At 30.4% G+C, this 18,017-nt stretch overlaps 1 protein-coding gene across 4 annotated transcripts in view; it reads right to left on the reverse strand.

Moving 5' to 3' along the window:
- The window catches only part of LOC133663052 (rho guanine nucleotide exchange factor 17-like), a 141,467-nt gene that overhangs the window by 40,697 nt on the left and 82,753 nt on the right, over nt 1-18,017 (reverse strand). For all 4 annotated transcript variants that reach the window (XR_009828221.1, XR_009828222.1, XR_009828220.1 and 1 more), the window contains exons 2-3: nt 12,796-12,873; nt 4,115-4,297 (exon numbers count right to left, since the gene is read on the reverse strand). Coding sequence is in view for 1 of the 4 variants with exons in the window: in XM_062067236.1 (XP_061923220.1) it covers nt 4,115-4,297; nt 12,796-12,873 (261 nt within the window). In the remaining 3 variants the exon portion in view is untranslated. The remainder of the gene's footprint in view (nt 1-4,114; nt 4,298-12,795; nt 12,874-18,017) is intronic.

Consider the following 18,017-nt stretch of genomic DNA (forward strand, 5'->3'; position numbering starts at 1 on the left):
GTTTAGGAAATAATTAGTCAAATAGTCAAATAAATAATTGTATAATTATTAAATTGTGAAATATGAAAAAAAATAAAAATAATAATAAATTGTACAATTAAAAAATAAAGTGAAATAATTACATACTTAATTAAATATTGACATAGTTAACAAAATATTGAAATAATTAATTGCATAGTTAATATATACATTTAATTTGCATGAGATTAATGAAACATTTATTCATCTATATCTAATTTAGTGGTTATTTACAGATGTATTTATATATTTCATTCTGTCCTATTTGACCCTGTATATTGGCACATGTGTTTTATTTGGGCGCATGCTGACATGCTAACCGCTTCAATAAAAGCCGACAACAATAGAAAATGGTGAGGGAAAAAAGTAACAATACCAGAAAAGTACAGTGTGCAGTAAACATTGCAATCTGTGCAAAGAGTGTTTAACAAGTTGCAGCTAGCAAAGGGCATGAATAGGAAACCTCAAAATAAAATAGCTTTTTTCCCTCCTCCTGTCATTTTGGACCAAATGACATACTCTATGTTCTCTCCGTAAACACACAAAATATCCCCGACCTGTTTTTCTTTCCGCAATAAGAGGGAAAAACGGCGTCTTTGACGGGCTGTCAAGTCGTCTGCTCTTCCAGCGAGAACATGGCGACACTTGTACGGAAAGCAAAGCAAATGTCAAACTATTTCTGTTGTTCAGAAGGAACGCTCGGGCCTGGCGTGATTTTTTTCCGACTTCACGTTGCAATCCCCCCGTCGGGTCATGGGAAATATTGGCCGGGTCGCTAAAGAGTCAGAACGGAAAAAAAATACCACAGCAGTCTCATGGTCGCTCTCGGCCAATCAGCACAGAGAGGTAACCAAAACAATGGGAAAAAGGCGGGAAAATGGTGTCGCCCCCCTTCGGGTTGTAAGTTTGCAAGACATGTGAGCATACATGTATCACTTTTATGTCCACTGGACAAATGGTTACTTTTGGACATTTAGTTGCAAAGTCCCGCCCCCTTTTGCTTGATGTTTTTCAACCAACTTTGCTGAAATTGGACCCACATGTGCTTGTCAGGCCCCTGAAGGTGTGGACCCAATGTTGTGCTTATTCCACAAAGTTACAGTGGGCGTCCTTTACGGCGCATTGAGCGGTGTGAGAAATTTCAAGATTTAAAGAAATTTAAAAACTGTCTTTATTCCCGTTACCCATTGCTTTGTTTTATTTTATTTTTATTTTGTATTATGTTTTTGTTTATTTTTTTAATATTTACTTTTAAAATAATATTTTTTCCATTGAAACTTGCATCATTAAATTCACTCATTTATTTTTTCTGTAGAGTTAATATTTTAACTATGACCTTTTGTTGTTAAAATCTCAGTTCAATCCTGTTTATTATTTTTTCATGGTTTTTCTATTAAGAAGTCATATCAAGATCACTACACTTTTTTAGTTGTCTACAATTTATATTTTAATAACGACTGTGAGGGGTTAAACTCGCAGTCGATTCCTGTTATCTATGTTTTATGATTTTTGTTTATTTTTTAAATATTTTAAGAAATATTTACTTGAAAAAATATATGTTTTATAACGGAAGTTGCATCATTAAACTCTCTCACTTATTTTTTTCCTACACAATACATTTTTTAACTACGACTGTGTTCTTGTTACCTATTGCTTTATTTACTTTTTAAAATATTTATATTTAAAATAAACATTTTTCCATTGAAACTGGCATCATTAAATTCACTCATTAATTTTTTTTTATAGTTAATATTTGACAGATAATTTTTTGTGGTTAAAATCGCAGCTCATTCCTGTTAACTATTTTTTTCATGTTATTTGTTTATTTTTAAAATACTTTTATCTGTATAAGAAGTTGTATCATTAAGTTCAGTACATTTTTTTAATTGTCTACAATTTATATTTTAACTAAAACTGTGAGGGTTAAAAATCGAAGTCGATTTCTGTTATCTATTTTCTATGATTTATTTTAATTTGTAAAAAATATTTACTTGAAAAAATCTATGTTTTTTAACGGAAGTTGCATTATTAAACTCTCTCACTTATTTTTTTCTACACAATCAATGTTTTAACTACGACTGTGGGGGTTAAAAATTCACTTTATTATGGTTACCTATTGCTTTATTTTAATTTAATAATTTTTTTAGAATATTTACTTTTAAAATAATAGTTCAGTTCGACAAAAGCGGTGTGTTCGTCAGAATAAATAATAGCACCAACGACACAGCTGGGATGGACGTTCCGCCCAATTTTCACCTTTGTGTGCGCAGCGGTTTAGGAGTAGAAAGCGTGCGATTACGAATAGTTACACTTTTTTTTTACACTGACTGTTTTAAGAATGTGCAGATCGATTGGTATCGGACGATTTTTTTTGTGAAAAAGTATGTGATTGTTGATTAATGCCTTTTAATGCCAATCCCAAACACCACTAATTATTTAATTGCAATTAGATATAGATAAATAAATATGTAATTAATTAATTTATATATTAACTATACAATTAATCCCCTCTGGCTGACGCTTGATTTTTATTCCCCCCCGCTGACAAGGGGCTAGCAGCTAATTGTGTGTCTCCATACACAGTGTGGAGCCGCTCCCTTAAGCTAATAATAATCAACTGCATTGCGGCAAAATGTAATACATGTCTTTGTATCTTAAGTAGTATTATCACTGGAGGATGAGGCTACACATGTTACACACGGAGAGCAAGCCGGGAGCAGCTAATAGCTAAGCTAACCGCTAAGCTAGCTTTATATATGATGGGTTTTTTTTCCGCCTGGAAAAAAAATACAATATTTATTTATTTATATATATATATATATATATATATATATATATATATATATATATATATATATATATATATATATATATAAAAATATATATATATATATATATATACATACATATATATATATATATATATATATATATATATATATATATATATATATATATATATATATATATATATATATATATATATATATATATAAACAATTTTGGACGAAAAGAGTATATATATAAAAATAAATAAATAAATATATATATGTATATTTATATATATATATATATATATCTTATATATTTTATTTTTACTCTTTTCGCCCGAAAACATTTTATTACAAAAAACAAAAACAAACAAACATTTATGTATATATATATATATATATATGTATATATATAATAATAATAATAATAATGGATTAGATTTTATATCGCACTTTTCTATTATTAGATACTCAAAGCGCTCACAGAGAAGTGGGAACCCATCATTCATTCACACCTGGTGGTGGTAAGCTACATTTGTAGCCATATATACATATATATATATATATATATATATATATATATATATATATATATATATATATATATATATATATATATATATATATATATATATATATACATATATATATATATATATATATATATATATATATATATATATATATATTTTTTTTTTTTTTTTTTTTTTTTTTAAATATATATATCTTTTTTAAATATAAACTTTTTTCGCCCGAATTTTTTTTTTATGTTCATATTTTTTCCCCTCGTCCCAAAAACAAAAAACAAAAACAAACATAAACATTTATGTATATATATATATATATATATATATATATATATATATATATATATATATATATATATATATATATATATATATATATATATATATATATATATATATATTGTTTTAATATATATATATTTTTTAATATATATTTTTTCGCCCAAATTTTTCTTTTATATTCATATTTTTCCCCCCGTCCCAATAAAACAAAAAAAAAACAACATAAGCATTTGTGTGTGTGTATATATACATATATATATATATATACATACATATATATATATATATATATATATATATATATATATATATATATATATATATATATACACACACACACATATATATATATATACATATATATATATATATATATATATATATATATATATATATATATATATAGATATATATATATACACACATATATATATATATATATACATATATATATATATATATATATATACATATATATATATATATATATACTACATTCCAGACCCATATACTCACAGATTGGATGAGGATGTGTCCGACTGTCTGCCGGTCGTGCCATTGGTTGACGCAGCCGCCCACCTGCTCCAGGAAGTCCTCGTGGTGCTCCAGGATCTCGGGGATCTGGTAGAACATCTCGTCCACCAGCAGCGGGTCCACAATGGAGCCGCCGTCCGGTTGCTTGAGAGGACGCATGTAGCCCTGTGAAGAAGGAGGAGGACGGCATGTTAATAAGCCAATAGTGATAACTGGAGTTATTATCATTATTATAATACATCAGTTGCAGCCCAAGGACATTAAAGAAGGTATGAGTGGACGCTCAAAGTGTCCTATTCAGATTGCATATTTAACAAAAAAACACACACACTTGACCCAAAACTTATGTCCCAATAGTAAAGAATCCCATGTCTGACATTTCCTGACAGGTAGATGAAAATCCCCGCATATCTTTTTGAGTTAACTAACTAAGTAACTAACTAACTAAGTAACTAACTAACTAACTAACACAAACTCACTTTATTCTTGTTACCTATTGCTGTATTTTATTTTAATTATTTTTTTAGAATATTTACTTTTAAAATAATATTTTTCTATTGAGACTTGCATCATTAAATTCGCTCATTTGTTTTTTCTGTACAGTTAAAATTTTAACTATGACTTTTGTGGTTAAAATCTCAGCTCATTATGGTTTCTTATTTTTTCACGTTTTTTTTTTGCTCATTTTTAAAATACTTTTTCCATAAGAAATCCTATAAAGTTCATTACATTTTTTTTAGTTGTCTAAAATTGATATTTTAATTACGACTGAGGGTTAAAATTGCAGTCAATTCCTGTTTTGTATGTTTTGATTTTTGTAATATTTAAAAAAAAAAAAGTTTTTTATTTATATAAGAAGCTGTATCATTAAGTTCACTAAATTTTTTTAATCATCTACAATTTATATTTTAACTACACCTGTGAGGGTTAAAATGGAAGTTGATTCCTGTTATCTATTTTCTGTGATTTTTATTTTTTTTAATATTTACTTGAAGAAATATATGTTTTATAACGGAAGTTGCATTATTAAACTCTCTCACTTACTTTTTCTACACAATCAATGTTTTAACTATAACTGTGGGGGTTAAAAACTCTCTTTATTCTTGTTAACTATTGCTTTATTTTATTTTAATTATTTTTTTTAGAATACCTACTTTTAAAATAATATTTTTCTATTGAAACTTGCATCAACAAATTTGTTCATTTATTTTTTCTGTACAGTTAAAATTTTAACTATGACTTTTTGTGGTTAAAATCTCAGCTCATTACTGTTTCTTATTTTTTCATGGTTTTTGCTCATTTTTAAAATACTTTTTCATAAGAAATCATATCAAGTTCATTAAATTTTTTTAGTTGTCTAAAATGTATAATTTAATTACAACAAAGGGTTAAAATTGCAGTCAATTCCTGTTATCTATTTTTTTGATTTTTGTTTATTTTTGTAATATTAAAAAAACATTTTTTACTTGAAGAAATATATGTTTTATAACAGACGTTGCATCATTAAACTCTCTCACTTACTTTTTCTACACAATCAATAATTTAACTACGACTGTGGGGGTTAAAAACTCACTTTATTCTTGTTACCTATTGCTTTATTTTATTTTAATTATTTTTTTTAGAATATTTACTTTTAAAATAATAGTTTTCTATTGAAACTTGCATCACTCATTTATTTTTTCTGTACAGTTAATATTTTAACTATGACTTTTTGTGGTTAAAATCTCAGCTCATTACGGTTTCTTATTTTTTCATGATTTTTGCTCATTTTTAAAATACTTTTTCATAAGAAATCCTATCAAGTTCATTACATTTTTTTTAGTTGTCTGAAATTGATATTTTAATTACGACCGAGGGTTAAAATTGCAGTCAATTCCTGTTATCTATGTTTTGATTTTTGTTTATTTTTGTAATATTTAAAAAAAATAAATAGTTTTATTTATATATGAAGTTGTATCCTTAAGTTCACTCAATTTTTTAAAACGTCTACAATTTATATTTTAACTACAACTGTGAGGGTTAAAATCGAAGTTTATTCCTGTTATCTATTTTCTGTGATTTTTTTTATTTTATTTTTTTTTATTTACTTGAAGAAATATATGTTTTATAACGGAAGTTGCATCATTAAACTCTCTCACTTACTTCTTCTACACAATCAATGTTTTAACTATGACTGTGGGGGTTAAAAACTGTCTTTATTCTTGTTACCTATTGCTTTATTTTATTTTAATTATTTTTTTTAGAATATTTACTTTTAAAATAATAGTTTTCTATTGAAACTTGCATCAATAAATTCACTCATTTATTTTTTCTGTACAGTTAAAATTTTAACTATGACTTTTTGTGGTTAAAATCTCAGCTCATTACTGTTTCTTATTTTTTCATGGTTTTTGCTTATTTTTAAAATACTTTTTCATAAGAAATCATATCAAGTTTATACATTTTTTTTAGTTGTCTAAAATTGATATTATAATTACCACTGAGGGTTTAAATTGCAGTCAATTCCTGTTATCTATTTTTTGATTTTTGTTAATTTTGTAATATTTAAAAAACATTTTACTTGAAGAAATATATGTTTTATAACGGAAGTTGCATCATTAAACTCTCTCACTTACTTTTTCTACACAATCAATGTTCTAACTACGACTGTGGGGGTTAAAAACTCACTTTATTCTTGTTACCTATTGCCTTATTTTATTTTAATTATTTTTTTAGAATATATACTTTTAAAATAATATTTTTCTATTGAGACTTGCATCATTAAATTCGCTCATTTATTTTTTTCTGTACAGTTAAAATTTTAACTATGACTTTTTGTGGTTAAAATCTCAACTCATTACTGTTTCTTATTTTTTTCATGGTTTTTGCTCATTTTTAAAATACTTTTTCATAAGAAATCATATCAAGTTCATACATTTTTTTTAGTTGTCTAAAATTTATATTATTTATTTATTTATTTATTTATTTTTTATAATGTCCTGCCCAGCTAAAATTGATATTATAATTACGACTGAGGGTTTAAATTGCAGTCAATTGCTATAAAAACTCTTTTTATTCATGTAACCTATTGCTTTAATTTTTTTTTTAATTATTTACTTTCAAAATAATATTTTCTATTCAAAGTTGCATCATTAAAATCCCTCATTTATTTTTTTCTCTGTACAGTTAATATTTTAACAATGCCTTTTTGTGGTTAAAATCTCAACTCATTCCTGTTTTTTCATGTTAGTGGTTTATTATTTATTTTAAATATTACTCATGTATTTTTCTGCGTATTCGCAGTTTCAAGTAGGATTATGAAGGGGTTTAAAATGTCTCCGTATGTTTTGGACGCTCTGAACGTTTATTAATGAATGGAGCGTTTGTTGAAAGGCGTCACAGAGAGTCACGTGACATGAAATGTCAACATCAGCTGGACACAAACACATGAAAGCCACTTTGAAACACACATGAAAGTATCGCACACACAACACAACACAACACAACACACTCTCAGTGTGCGTTTGCTTCCACGGAAGTTCACCCCATTCCAACTTCATCACACATGGTGGGTGACCTCCAGCACGTCACGGCTCGCCCAGGTATTCACCCGTCGGCATGATTCAGGCATCATGGGGACTTGACGACATTTGATACGGCGAGTGATTTGTTGAAAAGTGACTCAGGAGGAAGACAAACTCTTTTTAATTCCCTCCATGAAGTTGGAGATGCAGAGTGTTACGTAAAAGCCTCGGAGCGAGAGTTGGTGATTAGATCAGATGGCTGTGATGTGTCGCTGAATACATCTCAGCATCACTCACTCTTTTGTGCTCAATGGACCACATTTTTATTCAACACACAGTCGGACATTGTGGACATTAAACAATTAAAACGGATGGACAAACAATCGTTAGCCTTCTAATATTAGCATGCTAGCTTTTTTTTTTTTGTGAAAATTTTGCAGCCTCAAATATTTCGTAACTTGAAAGTTACCTGTTAGTATGCTTAGGTATGTAAGCTAGTTTTTTTTAAGCTACAGTTAGCATTTTAGCAGGCTAATGTTAGCATTCTAGCCTTTTTAAAAAAAAAATTTATATATATATTTTGCAGTTATGCTCCTTATATATTTTGGTATTTCACTAATGCTAACTGTAAGTATGCTATTGTAAGCATAATACTGTTAGCATTCTATTATATTTTAACTTATTTTGCTCATACAGATAATTTTTTAATGGCCCGCAACACACATCGTTAGCCTTCCAATATTAGCATGCTAGCTTTTTTTTTTTGTGTGAAAATTTTGCAGGTATACACCTCAGCCTCAAATATTTTGTAACTTGAAAGTTACCTGTTAGTATGCTTAGGTAAGTAAGCTAGTTTTTTTTAAGCTACAGTTAGCATTTTAGCAGGCTAATGTTAGCATTCTAGCTTTTTTTCCCTCTTTTTTTTATATATATTTTGCAGTTATGCTCCTTATATATTTTTGGTATTTCACTAATGCTAACTGTAAGTATGCTATTGTAAGCATAATACTGTTAGCATTCTATTATATTTTAACTTATTTTGCTCATATAGATAATTTTTTAATGGCCCGCAACACACATCGTTAGCCTTCCAATATTAGCATGCTAGCTTTTTTTTGTGTGTGAAAATTTTGCAGGTATACACCTCAGCCTCAAATATTTTGTAACTTGAAAGTTACCTGTTAGTATGCTTAGGTAAGTAAGCTAGTTTTTTTTAAGCTACAGTTAGCATTTTAGCAGGCTAATGTTAGCATTCTAGCTTTTTTTTCTCTTTTTTTTATATATATTTTGCAGTTATGCTCCTTATGTATTTTTGGTATTTCACTAATGCTAACTGTAAGTATGCTATTGTAAGCATAATACTGTTAGCATTCTATTATATTTTAACTTATTTTGCTCATATAGATAATTTTTTAATGGCCCGCAACACACATCGTTAGCCTTCCAATATTAGCATGCTAGCTTTTTTTTTTGTGTGAAAATTTTGCAGGTATACACCTCAGCCTAAAATATTTTGTAACTTGAAAGTTACCTGTTAGTATGCTTAGGTAAGTAAGCTAGTTTTTTTTAAGCTACAGTTAGCATTTTAGCAGGCTAATGTTAGCATTCTAGCTTTTTTTTCTCTTTTTTTTTATATATATTTTGCAGTTATGCTCCTTATATATTTTGGTATTTCACTAATGCTAACTAAGTATGCTATTGTAAGCATAATACTGTTAGCATTCTATTATATTTTAACTTATTTTGCTCATATAGATAATTTTTTAATGGCCCGCAACACACATCGTTAGCCTTCCAATATTAGCATGCTATCTTTTTTTTTTTGTGTGAAAATTTTGCAGGTATACACCTCAGCCTCAAATATTTTGTAACTTGAAAGTTACCTGTTAGTATGCTTAGGTAAGTAAGCTAGTTTTTTTTAAGCTACAGTTAGCATTTTAGCAGGCTAATGTTAGCATTCTAGCCTTTTTAAAAAAAAAATTTTTATATATATATTTTGCAGTTATGCTCCTTATATATTTTGGTATTTCACTAATGCTAACTGTAAGTATGCTATTGTAAGCATAATACTGTTAGCATTCTATTATATTTTAACTTATTTTGCTGATATAGATAATTTTTTAATGGCCCGCAACACACATCGTTAGCCTTCCAATATTAGCATGCTAGCTTTTTTTTTGTGTGAAAATTTTGCAGGTATACACCTCAGCCTCAAATATTTTGTAACTTGAAAGTTACCTGTTAGTATGCTTAGGTAAGTAAGCTAGTTTTTTTTAAGCTACAGTTAGCATTTTAGCAGGCTAATGTTAGCATTCTAGCTTTTTATTTTTTTTATTTTGCAGTTATGCTCCTTATATATTTTGGTATTTCACTAATGCTAACTGTAAGTATGCTATTGTAAGCATAATACTGTTAGCATTCTATTATATTTTAACTTATTTTGCTCATATTAGCATGCTAGCTTTTTTTTTGGTGATAATTTTGCAGATATACACCTCTGCCTCAAATATTTCGTAACTTGAAGGTTACCTGTGAGTATGCTTAGGTAAGTAGTTTTTTTTTTTTTTTTTAAAGCTAGAGTTAGCATTTTAGCAGGCTAATGTTAGCATTCTAGCTTTTTTTATGCTACAGTTAGCATTTTAGCAGGCTAATGTTAACATTGTAGGTTTTTTTTAAAGCTACGGTTAGGAATTTTAGCAGGCTAGTGACCTACTCAGTTGCCTAGTACCTACTCAGTGGCCTAGTGGTTAGAGTGTCCGCCCTGAGATCGATTGGGCACTAAACTGAAAATAATACAGCTCTCTAAAAAGTGCACTTCTGCTGCTATTGGAACATAACTGTTTGTTACGATGCTTTGACATTTTGGCACTTTATTTCTTTATTGAAAGAAAATTCTATGAAGAGAAAAGTTATTTGCAAATGTGGTTACAATGCTAAAAAATGAAAAGTCAAAGCTAAAAAAAAGAAATACACTTTATTGAGTTAACATTATTTCTTTATAGGGGGAAAGATGTTATGAGCTAGGGAATATAACAACTACACTACCCAGCATGCAACGGGAGTGACGAGCATGCGCGGTAGCCCCGAAAAGTGTTGCATGTCGTCACCCGGCAGCTAAGAATGAGCACGCTGTGAAAGTAAACGTCAAGAACTCAGCCAACACGCCTCGTCTGCATTATTTATAATTAGACAGACAACACATATACAGTGTGATTTTGTTTTGTTTACAAGGAAAGAAAAACAAAAGTTAAAAAAGGGAGATGTGTTGTATATATATGTATGTGCTGCGGTTGCTTTAAGAACGTTGCGCCAGCTGCCGTAAAGGAGGTGCGTTGCTAGCCTGGTTGCTATGTTTCCGGTAGGGATGATACTCGAAACCGGTTTTCCCGGTTGTTTGATAAGAAAAGAACCGAGTCCTCGGACTCGAATACCTTTTTGAGAACCGGTACCCGTTATCGAGACCACTATAGTAAAGAAAAAGAGTGGAATCCCGTCCCGACCAGAAATGCTCCGTGGGACATCACAAGAAATGACATCACGTAGCTCAGTCATTAGGCGCAGATAGCGAAAGCAGGAAAACAATGGACGGGAAAAAGCGCTCCAATGTGTAATAAAGTTCAAAACAAAAGCTATAATCCAACGAATAACTTTACTGAGAGATTTTAGCAGGGTAAAACACACGACGAACACTTTTACCACCAACCGGAAACATAGCAACCAGGCTAGCAACGCACCTCCTTTACGGCAGCTGTCGCAACGTTCTTAAAACAACCGCAGCACATACATATATATACAACATATCTCCCTTTTTTAACTTTTGTTTTTCTTTCCTTGTAAACAAAACAAAATCACACTGCAGATGTGTTGTCTGTCTAATTATAAATAATGCAGACGAGGCGTGTTGGCTGAGTTCTTGACGTTTACTTTCACAGCGTGGCAACATGCAACACTTTTCGGGGTGACCGCGCATGCTCGTAACTCCCGTTGCATGCTGGGTAGTGTAGTTGTTATTCTCTAGCTCATAACGTCTTTCCCCCATAAAGAAATAATGTGAACTCAATAAAGTGTATTTCTTTTTTTAGCTTTAACTTTTCATTTTTTAGCATTGGAACCACATTTGCAAACAACTTTTCTCTTCATAGAATTTTCTTTCAAGAAAGAAATAAAGTGCAAAAATGTCAAAGCATCATAAACAGTTATGTTCCAATAGCAGCAGAAGTGCACTTTTTGGAGAGCTGTATTATTTTCAGTTTAGTGCCCAAGGGACTGATTTTATTTAACACTATATTATTATTTATACACCTATAGTGATCACAGAGACAGGTTGTTTTTGTGTTACTGTATATATTTGTTTCTCTGAAAAATCCCACTTAATATTCTTTGGGTAACAACAGTCAATATTTATTTATTTTATTTTATTTTTTTAGGTGGGTAACAGTCAATATTTATTTATTTATTAGATTTTATTTTTTTATTATATAATAAAAGTGAGCTTTTGTTAAACCAAATATTGTGTTTTTTTTCCATATACAACAACCTATCTGGACTCCATAAGAGAACCGATAAGGAATCGGTTCGATAAGAGGATTCGATAATAGGCTTGAACTCGATAATTCCTTATCAAACATCATCCCTAGTTTCCGGTGGGTGGTAAAAGTGTTCTTCATGTGTTTGCTAAAATCTCTCAGTAAAGTTATTCATTGGATTATACCTTTTGTTTTGAACTTTATTACACATTGGAGCGCTTTTTCCCGTCCATTTTTTTCCTGTTTTCGCTATCTGCGCCTAATGACTGAGCTACGTGACGTCATTTATTGTGATGTCCCACGGAGCATTTCTGGTCGGGACGGGATTCGAATAAAGAACCAACTCTTTTTCTTTACTATAGTGGTCTCGATAACGGGTACCGGTTCTCGAAAAGGGATTCGAGTCCGAGGACTCGGTTCTTTTCTTATCGAACAACCGGGTAAACCGGTTTGGAGTATCATCCCTAGGCGCTGATAACGCTGACGACAGCGAGACGCCGCCGAGCTCGGCAGATTAGCCGGACCGAGCGTAAGCGGATTAGGCATCACCTTTTTGTTCCCGCCCGGAGCAATGTGCCGGCGTCGCGCCGCGGAGGAAGAAAGAAAGAAGGCGGTTACCCTGAGTGCGAGTTACCTGAGTGAGAGTGCGCAGCGAGTCCACGTAGGATCTCTCCGTGTCCAGCAGGGTCATCATGACATGTTTCCTCATGTCCTGTGAAGACAGCAGCACAAAGTCCAGTCAGCATCCTTGATTGACGTTAAAATGAATATTTTGGACTTCGTGGGACGGGAGGATATATCTCTGAATGTTCTGAACCCCTGTTTCAAAGACATGCGGCCAGCGTGGGTGTACGGTACTTCAACTTCTCATACCGAAGTGCAACGGAGACAATCTATGGAGGGTCAAATAGGACAACACTAAATGAATATTCAGATAATTACTTACGTGTGTTATTAATTATATCACTGTATGATTACAATTTTTGTATTAAAAATGTAATTCAATCATTTGATAAAGTTTTTGAACTTTTAATCAATTCATTAAAATATTGATTTAATTCATTCACAATTTTAAAATGTATTAAATGATGTATTATATTCAATAAATAATCGGTTCATCATGAAATAAATGATCAATTTCAGAAATAATTCACTAAATATTGATATGATTAATTAAATGATTAAATTAAAGTTCAATTAATCCAATCATCTAATCAATTTATTAAACTATTGATTTTCAACATTTAAATAATTATTCATTAAATTATTTATTACATTTAATAAATAGTCGATTAAATAATGAAATAAAGAAATCAATTATAAATTATGAAATAATTTAATTTTAAAGTAACTAATTCATCCATTCATCTAATCAAACTATTCATTTAATTAATCATCAAATTGTTTTACATTAATTTATTGGATCATTTGTGAACGTTGTCTGTCTATCTGTGTTGGCCCTGTATGATTAATTAAATGATTAAATACAATTTCAATTAATCCAATCATCTAATCAATTTAGTCATTTAATTAATTTATTAAACTATTGATTTTCAAAATGTATATAATTATTCATTAAATTATTTATTACGTTTAGTAAATAGTCGATTAAATAATGAAATAAAGAAATAAATGAGAAATTATGAAATAATTTAATTTTAAAGTAACTAATTCAATGATAAAATTTCATTTTAATTCACTCATTCGTCTAATCAAACTATTCACTTAATTAATTATTAAATTGTTTTAAAATAATTTATTGGATCATTTGTGAATGTTGTCTGTCTATCTGTGATGAGGTGGCGACTTGTCCAGGGTGTACCCCGCCTTCCGCCCGAATGCAGCTGAGATAGGCTCCAGCACCCCCTGCGACCCCAAAAGGGACAAGCGGTAGGAAATGGATGGATGGATGTATTATATTTAATAAATAATCGGTTAAATCATGAAATAATGAAATCAATGATCAATTTCAGAAATATTTCATTAAATTTTGATATGATTAATTAAATGATTAAATACAATTTCAATTAATCCAATCATCTAATCAATTTAGTCATTTAATTAATTTATTAATATATTGATTTTCAAAATTCAAATAATTATTTATTAAATTATTTATTACGTTTAATAAATAGTCGATTAAATAATGAAATAAAGAAATCATTATAAATTATGAAATAATTACATTTTAAAGTAACTAATTCAATGATAAAATGTCATTTTAATTCACTCATTCGTCTAATCAAACTATTCACTTAATTAATTATTAAATTGTTTTAAATTCATTTATTGGATCATTTGTGAATGTTGTCTGTCTATCTGTGATGAGGTGGCGACTTGTCCAGGGTGTACCCCGCCTTCCGCCCTAATGCAGCTGAGATAGGCTCCAGCACCCCCCGCGACCCCAAAAGGGACAAGCGGTAGAAAATGGATAGATGGATGTATTATATTTAATAAATAATTGGTTAAATCATGAAATAATTAAATTAATGATCAATTTCAGAAATAATTCATTAAATATTTATATGTTTAATTAAATGATTGAATACAATTTCAATTAATCCCATCATCTAATCAATTTAGTCATTTAATTAATTTATTAAACTATTGATTTTCAAAATGTAAATAATTATTCATTAAATTATTTATTACGTTTAGTAAATAGTCGATTAAATTATGAAATAAAGAAATAAATGAGAAATTATGAAATAATTTAATTTTAAAGTAACTAATTCAATGATAAAATGTCATTTTAATTCACTCATTCGTCTAATCAAACTATTCACTTAATTAATTATTAATTTGTTTTAAATTAATTTATTGGATCATTTGTGAATGTTGTCTGTCTATCTGTGATGAGGTGGCGACTTGTCCAGGGTGTACCCCGCCTTCCGCCCGAATGCAGCTGAGATAGGCTCCAGCACCCCCGCGACCCCAAAAGGGACAAGCGGTAGAAAATGGATGGATGGATGTATTATATTTAATAAATAATTGGTTAAATCATGAAATAATGAAATTAATGATCAATTTCAGAAATAATTCATTAAATATATTTATATGTTTAATTAAATGATTAAATACAATTTCAATTAATCCAATCATCTAATCAATTTAGTCATTTAATTAATTAATTAAAATATTGATTTTCAAAATTCAAATAATTATTTTCTAAATTATTTATTACGTTTAATAAATAGTCGATTAAATAATGAAATAAAGAAATCATTATAAATTATGAAATAATTACATTTTAAAGTAACTAATTCAATGATAAAATGTCATTTTAATTCACCCATTCGTCTAATCAAACTATTCACTTAATTAACTATTAAATTGTTTTAAATTCATTTATTGGATCATTTGTGAATGTTGTCTGTCTATCTGTGTTGGCCATGCGACCCCGAACGGGACAAGCGGTAGAAAATGGATGGATGGATTTATGTAATTATTGATTTCATTATCTAATAATATTTTTTATTTATTTATTTAACATATCTAATAATCCATCAAATCACTACTTATTAAATAATTAATTAAATATTGAACTAATTAATTAAATGATTAAATATTACTCTATTCAACCTAATTTTTTTTAAATTAAATATTGGATTATTTAATTATTGATGTCATTATTTCATAATTTGATTTTCTAAAAATCTAACCTATTAAATCACTAAATTATGAATTAATTGATTATAATCAAAATTAATTAATTCAATGATGAATTAACTGTTACAGAAATAAAATGACATTTATTTATTCAATTCCAATCAGAGTTTAATTGATGACACATCTAAGATGACGATCAATTAATCGATTAAGCTCATTACGAATATTCTTTATTCATCCATAATTAGGCTGGTAATTGAACGTGAGTCAATTAGACACAGACGTCAAGTGTTTCCCGCCACAAATAGCTTCGGTGCTACCTTTTCACCCTCGCTCATGAAGACATTGTACCACAGCTGGTCTGCCAGAGAATAAGAAGACGGAGCAGAAAGGATCCATTTTGGTATATTCGCACGTACCGTAATACATTTTTTTAATTGACATCGATTAAGTGTCTATCGTGATGTATATATTGATATCAGCTCTAGTTCTACACATATTTATGATGCTTTTTTTTATTTTTATTCTCGTCTTTTATGGCTTCGATAATGCAAATTTAACGATGACATCATCAGGCCTCCAGTCCTGCCACAAATACATCACAGTCCTGTGGGAAAGACTGACATTAAAACCCCATGAGAGAACAGACAAAGGTGTGATCCATCACTCAGTCTAGTGCGCGTGTGTGTGTGTGTGTGTGTGTGTGTGTGTGTGTGTGTGTGTGTGTGTGTGTGTGTGTGTGTGTGTGTGTGTGTGTGTGTGTGTGTGTGTGTGTGTGTGTGTGTGTGTGTGTGTGTGTGTGTGTGTGTGTGTGAGCGCCAATCAAATCCCAGGTTGTATTTGTGTAGCAGGTGTTACCATAACACAATAAAAGAGTCGTCAGAACGACGCACATCAGAAGGAGGCCAAATAATGCTTGTTTTGAGTCACTGGCCAGGTAACCATGACAACCCCGGCTCCGGAAGCTCAATAGTCGGCGGGCAGGGCCTGACTCACATCGCCATGACATCTCCAAAGAGATCAAAAATGTATAAATAGCAAGGGGAAACAAAAAGGAGGACGTATATTTGGCTAGAATGTAGAGCAGGGGTCACCAACGCGGTGCCCGCGGGCACCAGGTAGCCCGTAAGGACCAGATGAGTCGCCCGCTGGCCTGTTCTAAAAAATAGCTCAAATAGCAGCACTTACCAGTGAGCTGCCTCTATTTTTTAAATTGTATTTATTTACTAGCAAGCTGGTCTCGCTTTGCCCGACATTTTTAATTCCAAGAGAGACAAAACTCAAATAGAATTTGAAAATCCAAGAAAATATTTTAAAGACTTGGTCTTCACTTGTTTATTAAATAAATTCATAAATTTTTAGGGTCCGCATGTACCCTGCCTGTAACTCCCACTAGGAAGGTCGTAGAGACATGAAACAAAAACCTGTATGTAGGTCTCACTTAGACCTACAATTCATAATCCACATCCTCGGGCAAAAACCAACAGGAAGTTGGCAATTTCCCCTTCAAGACCAAAATTTACTAAAAACACTCATTTTTGCCTCTTTGATCTGTAATTTGACCCCCTTAAAATACTTCAAAACTCAAACTTTTTACACACATCAGGACTGGCGGAAATTACGATCTAATAAAAAAAAAACAACCCCAAAAGTCAAAATTGCGCTCTAGCGCCCCCTAGGAATAAAACACAGACAAAACTGCTCCTCGGAGGAAAACACAGACAAAACTGCTTGTAACTTCCGGTAGGAACATCTTAAGAGACATGAAACAAAAACCTCTATGTAGGTCTCACTTAGACCTACAATTCATAATTCACATCCTCGGGCAAAAACCAACAGGAAGTTGGCAATTTCCCCTTCAAGACAAAAATGTACTAAAAACACTAATTTTTGCCTCTTTGATCTGTAATTTGACCCCCTTAAAATACTTCAAAACTCAAACTTTTTACACACATCAGGACTGGCGGAAATTACGATCTAATAAAAAAACCCAACCCCAAAAGTCAAAATTGCGCTCTAGTGCCCCCTAGGAATAAAACACAGACAAAACTGCTCCTCGGAGGAAAACACAGACAAAACTGCTTGTAACTTCCGGTAGGAACGTCTTAAGAGACATGAAACAAAAACCTCTATGTAGGTCTCACTTAGACCTACAATTCATAATTCACATCCTCGGGCAAAAACCAACAGGAAGTTGGCAATTTCCCCTTCAAGACAAAAATGTACTAAAAACACTCATTTTTGCCT

The sequence above is a fragment of the Entelurus aequoreus genome, linkage group LG13 (assembly GCF_033978785.1).
Source record: "Entelurus aequoreus isolate RoL-2023_Sb linkage group LG13, RoL_Eaeq_v1.1, whole genome shotgun sequence".
NCBI classification, from domain to species: Eukaryota; Metazoa; Chordata; class Actinopteri; order Syngnathiformes; family Syngnathidae; genus Entelurus; species Entelurus aequoreus.